The sequence below is a fragment of the Tyto alba genome, unplaced genomic scaffold (genome assembly GCF_018691265.1).
Source record: "Tyto alba isolate M040663 unplaced genomic scaffold, T.alba_DEE_v4.0 Super-Scaffold_18, whole genome shotgun sequence".
Lineage (NCBI taxonomy): Eukaryota > Metazoa > Chordata > Aves > Strigiformes > Tytonidae > Tyto > Tyto alba.
This window is the reverse complement of record NW_024881280.1, coordinates 441,267-453,950: the sequence shown is the minus strand read 5'-3', so window position 1 is coordinate 453,950 and position 12,684 is coordinate 441,267. Positions and strand designations below refer to the sequence as shown.

The 12,684-nt window shown below is 40.8% G+C and overlaps 1 protein-coding gene across 3 annotated transcripts in view; it reads left to right on the top strand.

Annotated features, from left to right (window-relative positions):
- SLC1A2 (solute carrier family 1 member 2) overlaps positions 1-12,684 on the top strand; it is a 103,739-nt gene that overhangs the window by 75,446 nt on the left and 15,609 nt on the right. For all 3 annotated transcript variants that reach the window (XM_033011222.2, XM_033011239.2, XM_033011246.2), the window contains exons 7-9: positions 673-906; positions 4,533-4,727; positions 9,268-9,402. In XM_033011222.2, coding sequence (XP_032867113.2) covers positions 673-906; positions 4,533-4,727; positions 9,268-9,402 — 564 coding nt within the window. The remainder of the gene's footprint in view (positions 1-672; positions 907-4,532; positions 4,728-9,267; positions 9,403-12,684) is intronic.

Genomic DNA, 12,684 nt, shown 5'->3' with positions numbered 1-12,684 from the left:
AATATTGTCTTCTATCCATGCGCTTTCAGGCGTTTTTCACTATAGTTGATTATTACATTTTAAAATAATACCTATTCCTTTCAAATTTTTTTATTACCAAACTGTGCTACCATTATCATCCTATTTAAAACTTTCATTTATGCCATCGAGGAATCACATGACTGAGGTGACAAAAACTCTAAGTAAGAAAAGCACATAAATCTTCGTTGAATCCATAAACAAAAAGCATTTGTTCAAATTATTGAAAAAACATAATGGAAATGTTTGCAGCCTTCAAGATAAAAGTTGAACAGATAGTTCAACTGAAGCAAATAATGCAACTCCCTGAAATCAGATAAGCAATGGATTGTAAAAGTTGTGTATTAAGAACAAATACGAAACCACTCTTCATAATGATCCAAGCCTGCATAACATTATAGTATTCTTGTATGATGTTATTCCAGGATCAAATAATATTCAGGAAATGTATATTCCATTTGATGGGATGTAATAAAATGAAGTAGATGGGGAATTTGCTGGAGAAGACCATTATTTTTTAAGATGTGAAAACTGCCCATTGAGTGTTGAGCCTTAGAGCCCCCTACTCTTTTTCTAGTGTATATTCTGTTGAACATAATTTTTATGACTACGCTTCAAAGACTAGTTCTCTCTATGCTTGTTCTCTTCCTCCAGGTATTCCCCTTTGGGCATTGCTTGCCTCATCTGTGGAAAAATCATTGCAATCAAGGACTTAGAAGTAGTTGCTAGACAGCTTGGCATGTACATGGTCACTGTGATTGTGGGTCTTCTCATCCATGGAGGGATCTTCCTGCCGCTGCTCTACTTTGTGATAACAAGGAAAAGCCCATTTTCATTCCTTGCTGGGATTTTCCAGGCATGGATCACAGCACTAGGCACAGCTTCCAGGTACACTTGAGAAATAACAGCTTGCTTCATTTTTTAGCAGATTTTTAGCTGCTGTTTGGAGAGAATAGATCTGTTGTTCTGAACTTCACTGCAAAGTCATTTTATGCCATTGAATAAAAGCTATTTTTAGTCCAACCGTGTTGAAATAAGTAAAAATAACCACATGCCTTTGGGATTTTTTAGAGAGGTTGTACAGCCAACTGTAGAGAGTTGGGAGACCCACTTTTTGTTTTCTTTTCTGTCATGGCCAAATGACTTGTGCAAATTGTGTTACCTCTGTACTTCTTTCCTCAACTGGGAAACAGTGATAATTCTATTTATTTTGAAAGCATGTTAAGGCTTGTCTTGCTGCATTGGAGAAAAAAAATAAACAGTGCTAGGTTTCAAGAAAGAAGTTAAAAAGCCTCTCATTTTATTCTTTCATCCATTTTGGCAGAGTAAGAGTACTTCACTGAAGAGCTGAGGATTTTAGACTCATTGCTAATGCACAGAACAGATTCAACAAAATGTGTAGGCAACTCAGCTCTCAGGAATAAATTGATACTTTGCATTTAGGCAGTCAGTAGATCTTGTGTTGAAAATATTTTTCAGTTAAATACCATATTTTGAAGTGTTTTTATTAAATAAATATTTTATTTCTGAAGAAAATGTAATCTTCCATTTTAATTAAAAAGATGAAAATAAAAAAGCCTAGTTCAAAACTGACCACCGGAAAACTGAGCAATCTTAATTTCAGGAATGCCTTGAAAGAGCTGTAATTCAACTGCCTCTTTGGGTCAACCCAAACCACTGTGCTGAACAACTTCTCCCCTGATGAACATGAGGCCCTGGGGGACCTGGCTGACGTGCATAAATATCTGATGGGACAGTGCAGAGAAGATGAAGCAAGGTTCTTCTCGGTGGTGCCCAGTGACAGGATGAGAGGCAGTGGGCACAAACTGAAACACAATAAATTCCATCTTGAACACAAGAAAAATAATTTACTGTGATTTATTGTGATGGTGGTTGAATGCTAGCACAGCTTGCCCAGAAGAATGGTGGAGACTCCATCCCTGGAGATAGACAAAACCTGTCTGGGCACAGTCCTGAGCAACCTGCCCCTGCCTTGAGCAAGGTGGTTGGAATAGGTGACCTCCAGAGGTGCCTTCTAACCTCAGCAGTTCTGTGTCTCTGTGATAAACAATGTAGGATTATAGTAGATGTAATCTGTCCAAGAGTTTCACTAAACCACAGTTCCCCTAAGGCTTTTGTTCACTGAAGTGTTCCAGTTTCCACTTAGATTTCAAAACAAAATTTACAGTGTCCATACACAAAATGTTTTTTTTTAGTATGAAGTAATGTTTTTCTGCTGGACTGGAAAAATCGAAATATGTAGGGGTTTCAAAGTGTTTACAGCATATGGATTTACCTAGATACTTGCTTTACTACCTGACTGCTATCCAGATCAGAGTTACTGGCTAAACAGAAGTGGACCAGTTCATAGCACCACAGATAAGTGACTACATGACAACAATCACCACGATATGGTCTAACCTGGTACCTCTGGAAGTTGCAAATGCTTCCTCTTCAGGATCTATTAAAGCTCTTTGGCTGGACTGAGGAACCATGAAAGGCACCTATGTATTGTGCTCTTCTAATAAAGAAACCTTGTCTCCATGTCCTGCCCAGCTGTCATGGTGGCAGAACTGAAGGGGCAAGATATTTGCATAGTCCCTGCTTGCTGAGCCCGATGGGGTTCATGGCAAGTAGTAAATTATGACTGGTGCACACCTTGTGCTGATGATCTGATTTGTAACAGTAAAGGTAAGGTGGGACTTGTATTTCTGAAGGAAAATAACCTTATCTGACTGAGTTTCAATGTGTGTCACTGAACTACATTTTCTATTCTATTTTTCTTTTAACAAGATATAGGAATATCTTTGCTGTAGGAGGCAAAGTAATGCTGGAACTGACTTGAAAACTGACTAGTAGTTATTGGCTAATGGCTAAACCTACCAAATGTTAAGCATTTGATTACCTTTGATTAAAACCACAGTAAAATAAATCATAATTACATATATGTTTGTGAAGATGCTAGAACACAGATGGTTGGTACTGTGTATCTGGCTTACTGGTATCTGTTAAAAAAAATCACCTCTGTGAACAATGAATAAATAGCCCACCCATTTGAGCAGAAGATGGGGAATCTAGAAGTTCATATCTTCTAACTCATGTTTCTGTAGATGTGGGACAAGAGGAGTCATTTAGAAAGTGACTTGGGCATCTGCCGGTTGAGAAGGGTTTGGGTTTTCCATAAATACCATGTCAGATAGGTCAGCCTCATGTGTTTGTTCCAGATAACCTTGGACATTTATTATGACACTGCATTTTTATAGATATCTCAATCATTCCGTAATCTCCCTTTTCCATGGTTTAATTATCTGTAAAATGGAAAGATTACATTTTTTTGTACCCAATAGCATCTCTATGGTAGTGGATGAATGAATGAGTTGGAAAGACCCTGCAGTTGCAAGGCACTAGCACCAATATGCTGCAAGTATTTATCTGAGAAAATTTGGTGAGTCTGTTCCTTATTCTTCTATGAGCAAATTAGTATTTTTGCAGTGGAAATGACACCAGCATTAGTGGGATATAATAGTGATGACCTTTGACAAATTCCCCCAAGTCAGCTGAAGAAAAGCAAATAAACCACAACAGCTGTGCTCCAGCTGCTTCTCTATGAAACACCAGTTAAAAGGAATTTCCCCAGGTCAGCTTTCTTTTCAGAACAGCTTCTCAGGCAGCAAACCAACTTCACTTAGTGGTGGACTTGACCTCAGAGATGACACATAAAATTAAGGAATCAAAACGTGTTCCTGTGTTTGGTTTCATGCGTGTTGCAGCAAGTCATTTGCCTGAAGCAAGCAGACCTGCTAGGGAAAGGAAGTAGAAGATGTTTGCACCTACAGGGAACAAGAGTATATTCTGTTTTCAGGAGTATTTTGTGTTGAAGGTGTTTGATTTTGAGCAAGTGAATGTAATAGCCTGAACTATTCCCACAAAGGTAAGGCACTGTGGTTCTGTGCAAGGAACTGTTCCCCTCTTCTAACCATCTTTCACAACTTTTCCTGTCCTCCAGCTGTGTTGCATATCCTTTCCCGTCCTCCAGTGTCTGGGAACTGCATGGGGTTGTTTTGTTTTGTTTTGTTTTGTTTTGTTTTTTCCTGGCTTTGTCATTCATTGAATGATTTCTCCATTCAGACCAAATTCACAATCAAAGAAAACTTAGAACAAAATTTACCATCAAAGAAAACATTTGTCATTATGCTCATATTTGTATCCATCAGAAAACATTTGTAACTTGTCTTTTTGAAGAAAATGCAAGAAATAATAAATGAGTCTGAGAAATGCAGCTATATTCTCCAGCTCTCATCCCTCCTTCAAGTCATGTACATGTCTTGGCCTCAGTCCCACCTCCAGCTAAATGTAGGCTTAATTTAAAAATCTGGTAAAAAAGGCTTGAATCACAGCAAAAAAAGTGGAAGTAGAAAATGTAAATAATAGCCAAATTTCTGACTTTACTGCCTTATGTGTACATATTCTATTGTAATTATGTCTTCTGTACTTTTTTGCTTTCTCTCCTTCAGTGCTGGAACGTTACCTGTCACATTCCGGTGTCTTGAAGAAAATCTAGGCATTGATAAGCGTGTAACAAGGTTTGTTCTTCCTGTTGGAGCAACTATTAACATGGATGGAACTGCTCTTTATGAAGCTGTGGCTGCCATCTTCATTGCACAGATGAATGGAATTGAGCTGGATGGAGGCCAGATAGTTACTGTGAGGTCAGTTCAAAATACTTGGAGGCTTTGTTTCTACAGACTGTAAAATGTAGAGTTTTGGGTTGGATGTCTTCTGAGTAGCAGTGGGATTCACTGTGAAATCTATGGATATCTAATAATGATATGCAAAGGGATGTCATATACATAGCTCCTGGTTCTCTGGTGACATGTTTTCTATCATTTGCAGCTTTAGTGCATGCTGGTGGTGTTCTACAGAGTTTTGCAGTTGACAGTACAATGTGAAATACAGCATTCCGTGTCCAATGCAATGCCTTTTTTAGTACAGAGGGGATGCTACAAGTGATATATGGGGCATTAACTTTCTAGAATATATCTGTTTATATGCATTGGAAGAAAAAGTGTACCTAAAAAATGTATCCATGTATTTATGTTTCCCTGTACTTTTTCTGTGACTTTGGTGAACAGCAAACAAAATAGACTGAGAATAGGCCAGGCTGAGGGTGAGATTGCCTGCAGCACAGTCTGAATACTCCCAGACTTTTTATCTTTAACCCAGCAAATATTAACTCTAGTCTTTTCATATCAAATTATCCTATATCAGACTAAGGTGAATATCTGGAGGACAAAGAAAAGTACCCATTAAAAATAGGTAAGAGTGATTGAAGACTGTTTACTGTAATAGAGTTTTAAGATATATTAGGTAGGATGACTAATAAGAAACAATGGCAAAGTTATGGCTGCTACAGCTAAAGTTAATTTACAGTGGAAAACTTGATGAAGACACCAGACCTAACACTTTGAATAGTTAAAATGGAAACCACAAGTGAAGGCTTCCAAGTTTGCCTTCTTCCTGTGGTTTTCACTCACCCACCTTTCTTTTATTAAACCCTTTTAACACTAAAGATACTCCTGAAAAAGGATGTCTAATTCTATGTTTCTTGCCCAACTATACTAGTTTTACATTTTCCATTGCTTTACTTCCTGCCTTAACCCCTGTTGTGGTTTGAGCTCAGAGGGCAACTGAGCACCACACAGCCACTCACTCCTCCCTTCTCTCCCAGTGATGAGAAGGGACAAATAAGCCAGGCTTGGGATTTGAGATAGTGTTGTGGTTTGGGCCTGATCGGCAACCAACCCCCGCAGCTAATCACCCTCCCTTCCCCCTCCCCACCTGGGAATGGGGGAGGGGATTAGAGGGGTGAAGGGAGACTCGCAGGCTGAGATAAGAACAGTTTAATAATGGCAATAAAACGAGAACAATAACGATGACAGGGGGAAAACAAAAAGAAATATATAAACAGGCAATGTACAGTGTAATTGCTCACCACCCGCTGACCAACCCCCAGCCTGTTCCCGGCCAGCGACCCCGAGATACCAAGATCCCACAATCGCAATCCTGGAAGCGAGAGAGCTCCTTCCCAGCCACCCCTCCTCTATATAGTGAGCATGACGTTCCATGATATGGAATATTTCACTGGCCAGTTTGGGTCAGGTGCTGTGGCTGTGCTCCCTCCCTGCTCCCTGTGCCCTTGCGCACGGGCAGGACATGAGGAGTCGGAGAGTCCTTGAAGTCTCAGTAGCAGCTGAAAACACCAGTGTGCTATCAGCATTTTTCCCATACCAAACCCAAAGCTAAATCCAAAACACAGCACTCATCTAGTCCCTGAAAAGGAATATTAACTCTATTTCAGCCCAAACTAAGACAGATAGGACCGGGAGGAGCAAATCACCCATTATGGTCACAGGCAAAAGGCAGACTCATTAGGGGAAGGAAAAAAAGAACGCATTTATTACAGACACTAACAACAACACATAACAGAGTAGGACAGTGAGAAGCATTGCCACATCTTGAGAACACCTTCCCCCACCCCTCCCTTCTTCCCGGGCTCAGCTCTGCTCCCGATATCTCTACCTCCTCCCCCAGGGGCGCAGGGGCAGGGAATGGGGGGTGCAGTCAGTGCTGCCACTTCTGCCATCTTTGGTGGGGGGAGCTGCTGGAACTTGTTCCCCCTGGTCCGTCGTGGTCCCCCTCTCACAGCAGACAGTCCTCCACAAACTTTCTCCAACATGAGTCCCTCCCATGGACTGCAGTGTTTCCTTACACTGCTCTGGCGTGGGTCACCAACTTCCTCCGACTGGATTCTCTCCCACAGCTGCAGCCCTTCCCGAGCTGCTCCGGCGTGGGACTCCCCTTCATGCTGCAATCCTCCCAGCACTGAATTACAGCAGCGGGGCTGCCTTTTCCCATGAGACCCTGGCCTTCTTCGGGCACAGCACCTTGATCATCGAGGCAAAAACCACAGGCCATAAACACATGCCATAAATCAATGTCTGCTCCACCGTAGTTCTCCATGGGTGGCAGGGGGGGACGCCCTGCTGTCTCACCACAGGATACAGGGGTGTCTCTGCTCCGGCACACCTCCCCCCTCCTTTCTTCCTCCGTTCCTCCACTGACCTTGGTGTTCATGCAGCTGCCGCAACTCCTCCTCACAAGTCCGACTCCTCCTCACCACATCCCTTGAATACATTATCGCAGAGGCACAGCTGTTTGGCTCAGTTTTGGTGAAGAGTTGGAGCTGACTTGGAGCTGGGGGAGCTTTGAGAAGCTTCTCACAGGGGACCACCCCTGCTACCAAACAAAACATCACCATTCACTCAAACCCAGGACAACCCCTGAAATAGTAAAGCCAAGGTTTGTAAAAGGTTCAAGGCCACTTCTAATGAAGGCAGTTGCTAGACCGTCATGGTGCGTGTTTGTTGCTAAGACTGAAAAATGTCATTTTAGAGATGCCACATATTAAACTAAATAGCGACAAGAGAAATTCAAGTCAGAAATCAGATGTTGTCCAAGAGATTCAGTAGGCTTGAACCCAAGTTACTCTTCTAATCCTCTGAGAGACTGATCCATTAGCTCTTCCCGATCTCACCATTTCAAGGTTGGTGTAGCCAGCTTTGTGACTCCCATTTACTAAGCAGATGGCAACTTTGGGATCTCTGTGAGAAAACCATTGGTTCTTCTCTTCATGCAGTATAGCCTTTTTGCTATAACAATATGACAAGAACTGTCTCTTGAGGGGCCAGTACAAATGAATTAAAGATTATCAGGTTTTGTCTGTCAAATCCAGTTTGTGATACTGAGGGTATTCAAATGATCCAGACATAAACTCATGAAGACTTAGTTAGCCTTTTATCAGCTATAGCTGTTTCATATAGGTCATGTAGATCCTCTGATTTCCTGTCTTCTTTGGGAGAGGGTGATCTTGGAAATGATAGCTAAGCTAGACTCTCTTTAGACCTGAACAGGGCTAGCTTCATTCCCCTCCAGGCCTGTAAGTGCTTCTGTGGGACGTTTGTCAGCATTTCCTCACGGAGCTTGGAAGCAGTCTCTTACCAGTTCAGGCTGGAAGTGCCCAAGGAGCTGGCACCATGTGTAAGAGCCTGACAGCAGAGCAGAGCATCCTGCCCACATACCTGCTGGACCTATCTGGGTGTTCAGTAGGCCAGGTTGCACTCTAACCCAGACATCTGACAAACACTCTGCAACTTGTATTGTCTGGGTCAGACCCAGCCATCTGCCAGCTATAAATCAGACTAACATCCTCACATATTAGTTCTGTGGCTAACGGTCAAGGATTTCCCCTACAGAGACCTTTTTTTCCCCTATTTCTGTGTTGGAAGCACTTTCAGATTTGTTGGGTACTCCCACAGATTACAACCATGTTACTCATCTCTGTGTTTAAAAAGATAGAGATAACTTTTTCTTCTTTCCTTTTTCCCTTCCCTCCCTCTCCCTCTTCCTCTCCTTCTTTTCCCTGTTTCTCCCCCCTTGGCTTGTTCTCTGACAAATTTATTTTCCATTCTTCATAGGATTGTCCAATGTTGTTGGTATTTGTTATGGTCTGTGTTGTACTTTCACAAACATTTGGAGCACAGACATTCACTTTTCTGGTCTTCATCAAAAAATAAGAGACACAGAAGGACAGATTTGGATTTATGAAACAATCAGATGAATTTTGCTTTTTTCATCTAGGGTGATTTGTATCTAGGCTTGATATACCACTGGCTTGTACTGCAGGAGTTTTGGATACCAAGACTTGTAATCTTCTGCATTTGATAATAACTACTTTCTCTCAGCCATTACATCACAGTTCAGTCTTCAAGTATCACAAATAAACAGAAATGAATCACCCTGAATATTCAACCTGTAGCCACGAAACTTCATAAAGTCTGTTCAGAAAGATGATCAAAACTCAGTATTCAACACCCTGCATGTTTTGGTAGAACTCAGAAAACAGCACCAGGCCAGAGATTTGAATGTCATGAACAACTTACAGAACTTAAAGCTCTCCGACAACTCCCTTACAGCTCTCAGAACAAACCCCATAGATCTGGCCTCCCCTAATAAATATTTTTGGAGAAACACGTGTGAAAGCTATGGCTTGAGCTTACCATGATTTATCATATAGTTGTAGTTTTCTGGAGGAACTCATTAAAAATAAGACCTTCCTAGTGATCACATGATTATGCAATGAAAGTGTATGTTTCTCTTCCTGTTATTCCCATTTGATTTTTGTTTTTGCAGTTTGACCGCCACCCTTGCAAGTGTTGGAGCTGCCAGTATTCCCAGCGCGGGACTTGTCACTATGCTTCTGATCCTTACTGCAGTGGGTCTCCCTACCCAGGACATCAGTTTGCTTGTTGCTGTTGACTGGCTTTTGTAAGTTGTGTTGACTCCAGTGCTCAGTGCAGAAGAAGTAGTGAAGTAATGCTTGTCTGTGTGCTTCTCTGCCAGTGATCTTAAAGAACTATAAGAGTGTTCCCTACAGGTGAAGCAAAGGGGGAAATAGGCTATTTGATGAAGTAGGAAATGCCGAGATCAGCTTCTTGGCTGATACAAGTTGTTATAGAGCTACTGGAGCTGGTTTCTGTGAGCCAAGGATCTTCTAGTAAGACCCTTGGGCTCACACTAATATGTTTTCTTCTTCCAAATGATGCCTCTCCATCACAGACATAGCTTGAGAGCAGTTTTCTGATCTTTGCTTTCATATTTCTATTTCTTGTAGTTCTGGTCTAAAATTAAGGGCAAATGCTGAAAATGCAGGTTTCATCAAGGTGTTGTCAGCGAGTTACAGGGTGGTTTGGGCATTTGTAGTATCAAATGTTTTATGCTCACAGTGGGAAAAGTCTATTTATTTTTGTATATAAGAAAGTAAAATACTTTTAAGAAAGAAAGTGTTCTAGAGCAAAATATAAAGCAAAGACAAATAAGAAAGCAAACTGAAAGAGAGAAGGTCATTCCCTGGTTTGATATTACTACGGATCTCTCAAACTGGGAAGACTTACTTTCATTTTCAAGGACTTGAGATCAAAGTCCTTCGGTGCCATTGCAGGTCCTCCAACGAGAAACAGCTAACCCACAGACAGTTTTCCAAGGCCTTTGTTCTTCTACATTTGAATAGAGAAGCTGTAAATATAGACAGAGCATATGCCAAGCCACATCCTTTCTCATGTTGTCATTTGCCAATGTGGATATCTTTGTCATCTGTGCAGAGGTGACAAGGACTCAGTAGTCCTCTAAGTTGTACTGGCCTCTAGAGGCTTTTATATTGTCCTGTACTGCTGCAGCACAGTATATTCTGTGCAACAGCCATATCTCCCCTAATATTCTTTCATGTAGTAAAGATGTATGTTTCTGTTGTGCCAGCTGTGGTGCCCAAAAGGGGAGATGTAAGTACCACTCTGTATTATTTGTGCATTTCTTCCTACACTAGCAGCCTCAGCTGCTAGCTTGTGGTAGCTTTTAGTCCCAGGTACACTACTAAAATTATACAAGAAGGAATAGCAGAGTTGAGAATGTGAAGATAAAATAGAAATCTAATTTTTTTGTCATCTTTTGACTTATTGAGAAGAATTCAAGAACTTTGTCAGTCCTCTGACATGTATTTTGGATCTACTGCGACAGTCTATCTGTTTTTACCTATCTTGTTACTAAGGGTTTTGAAGAATAGCACACAGCTCTGATTTCAGCTTCAGGGAAAAATGAAAGAAGAATTTACAGCTTGGAAAGGCAAAGGGAAAAGATGACTTACATATTTTATATGTAACTGAATATCGTGACTCAGAATGGTGAAATGAGGCAGGGTTCAGCAGTCAGAGTACAGCTGGTGTAGGGAAAAATGTGATATTCTGTGGGTTTATTATATTTATGAGGTCATGGTTGAAAACAGGAAAGCAGCATAGGAATCTGCAGCTGGGAGGAGGAGAGCAAAAGGGAGGTGCATACTCATTTTAAGTATATGTTTTTTCTGGCTCTCAAATTAAGGCAAATAGGTGGGTTTCTGCAGCTGGTAGGAGGATGTGCAAAAGGAGCCTATGGTTTGTTTGATTTTTTAGGGTAATGTAATTTAAAAATATTCCTGTGGACAGAGAAGCTCTGCCCACAGTAGCAAACCTCACAGCTGTACATTTACCGCAGTTCTGATCCACAATAGGGGTTGCATTTCAGGCACAGCTTCAGCAGCATTGTTCCCCCTGGCTCATCCAACCCTGCTTGGGAAATAAACATGTCTGTACTGTGGAGCTGTAGCGGTGATGAATGTAAGTACAGGAAGAATAGCACTTCTGAAAGAAATATTTCAAGGTATCTTTCCAGAATAAATGCCAGGCAAAAGAACCTTTCAGCACAAATGGTTTGGTTTGGATTGTTCTGGCCTAACAATCAGCAGTGCAATTGCAGTGTGATTCAGAATTGAAAGATAGAGGGAAAAGGGAAGAGAGATAAAAAAGGAGATTAAAAGCTCTGTCCCACCAATAGTGCTGCAAAGTTAAGACAAAGTTTGTTGGTGGAAGTGTTGTGCTAATTGATGTATGTTCAACAGCCAATAGCTTTATTTTCCATCTTACAGTGGCTGTCTTGTGGTAGCCATGATGATCTAATGAGATATGGAAAATGATGCTGCTGACATTGCTGATGTTAAGAAAAGGCACAAAAGCCAACTTTTGAGCAAGTTTTTGGGCACACACACTGGACCTAAAGAATATCTGAAACAAAAGGTCATAAAAAGATATTTTCTTTACTTACAGACATCGTCCTCTACCATTTCTTTAGATCATCAAATACAGTAGTATTTCTAACAGAATGTAGAAGAGAAAACACATAAAATATTTAGGACCCAATTCCAGCTGCTTTTCTGGAACCAGTGTGTAAATGCAACCAGCCATGCAGAAATATTTGGAATAGATCTTTTATAACATTTCAAATCCAGATAATGAAAGCTTTTTAAAAATTACCTACTTTATGGTTTTTCAATATTTCTGATGAAAGAAAATATCAGAACATCAATTGATTTTACAATACTACCATCATATAAAACTGTGGTCTTACCAAAACAAGTTTCATATTATTTGGTCATGGTGTAATAGAAAGCTGACTTTTGATTGTCCTTAAACTTGTCACTCTCTCCTTCAAATTGGAGCCAAAAAGTGTCTCTATTGATTTCTTCTCAAGCCTCTCCAATGTCTAGAGATCAGGTTGCTCAACCTTTCCCCCTCCCACGCATACATACAGAATGTGAACTCTTTCACCAGGCAAGTTTCCCAAGATTTCACGACTCTCCTAGTTTCTCAGTTTAAAGCTAAGCACAGCAGAGCAGTGACATGTAATAGGACAGTATCTATATGCCAACAGCTGGAAGAAAACCAGCTTCTTTTGCTCTAACCAGAAGCTGTCTACTTTCCAGATATGAGTCTGACAAGCTTAGTAAATATCATAGCACAACCTTAAATACAGTGGTATTTTGCAATTAAGAGAGAATTAGAGAAAATGGGCTTGCATGGCTGATCTGGTATTTAAACCTTCATTCTGTAACTCAGAAAAAGATTGCTTGAGTTCTGACTCTGTTCCTTGGCTTAGATCTAAATTCAGAATATTCAGTCCCAATGGATGTATGGATGTTATGAACAGGGCCTTATATAAATGGAATTAAACTGTAGAAAACAG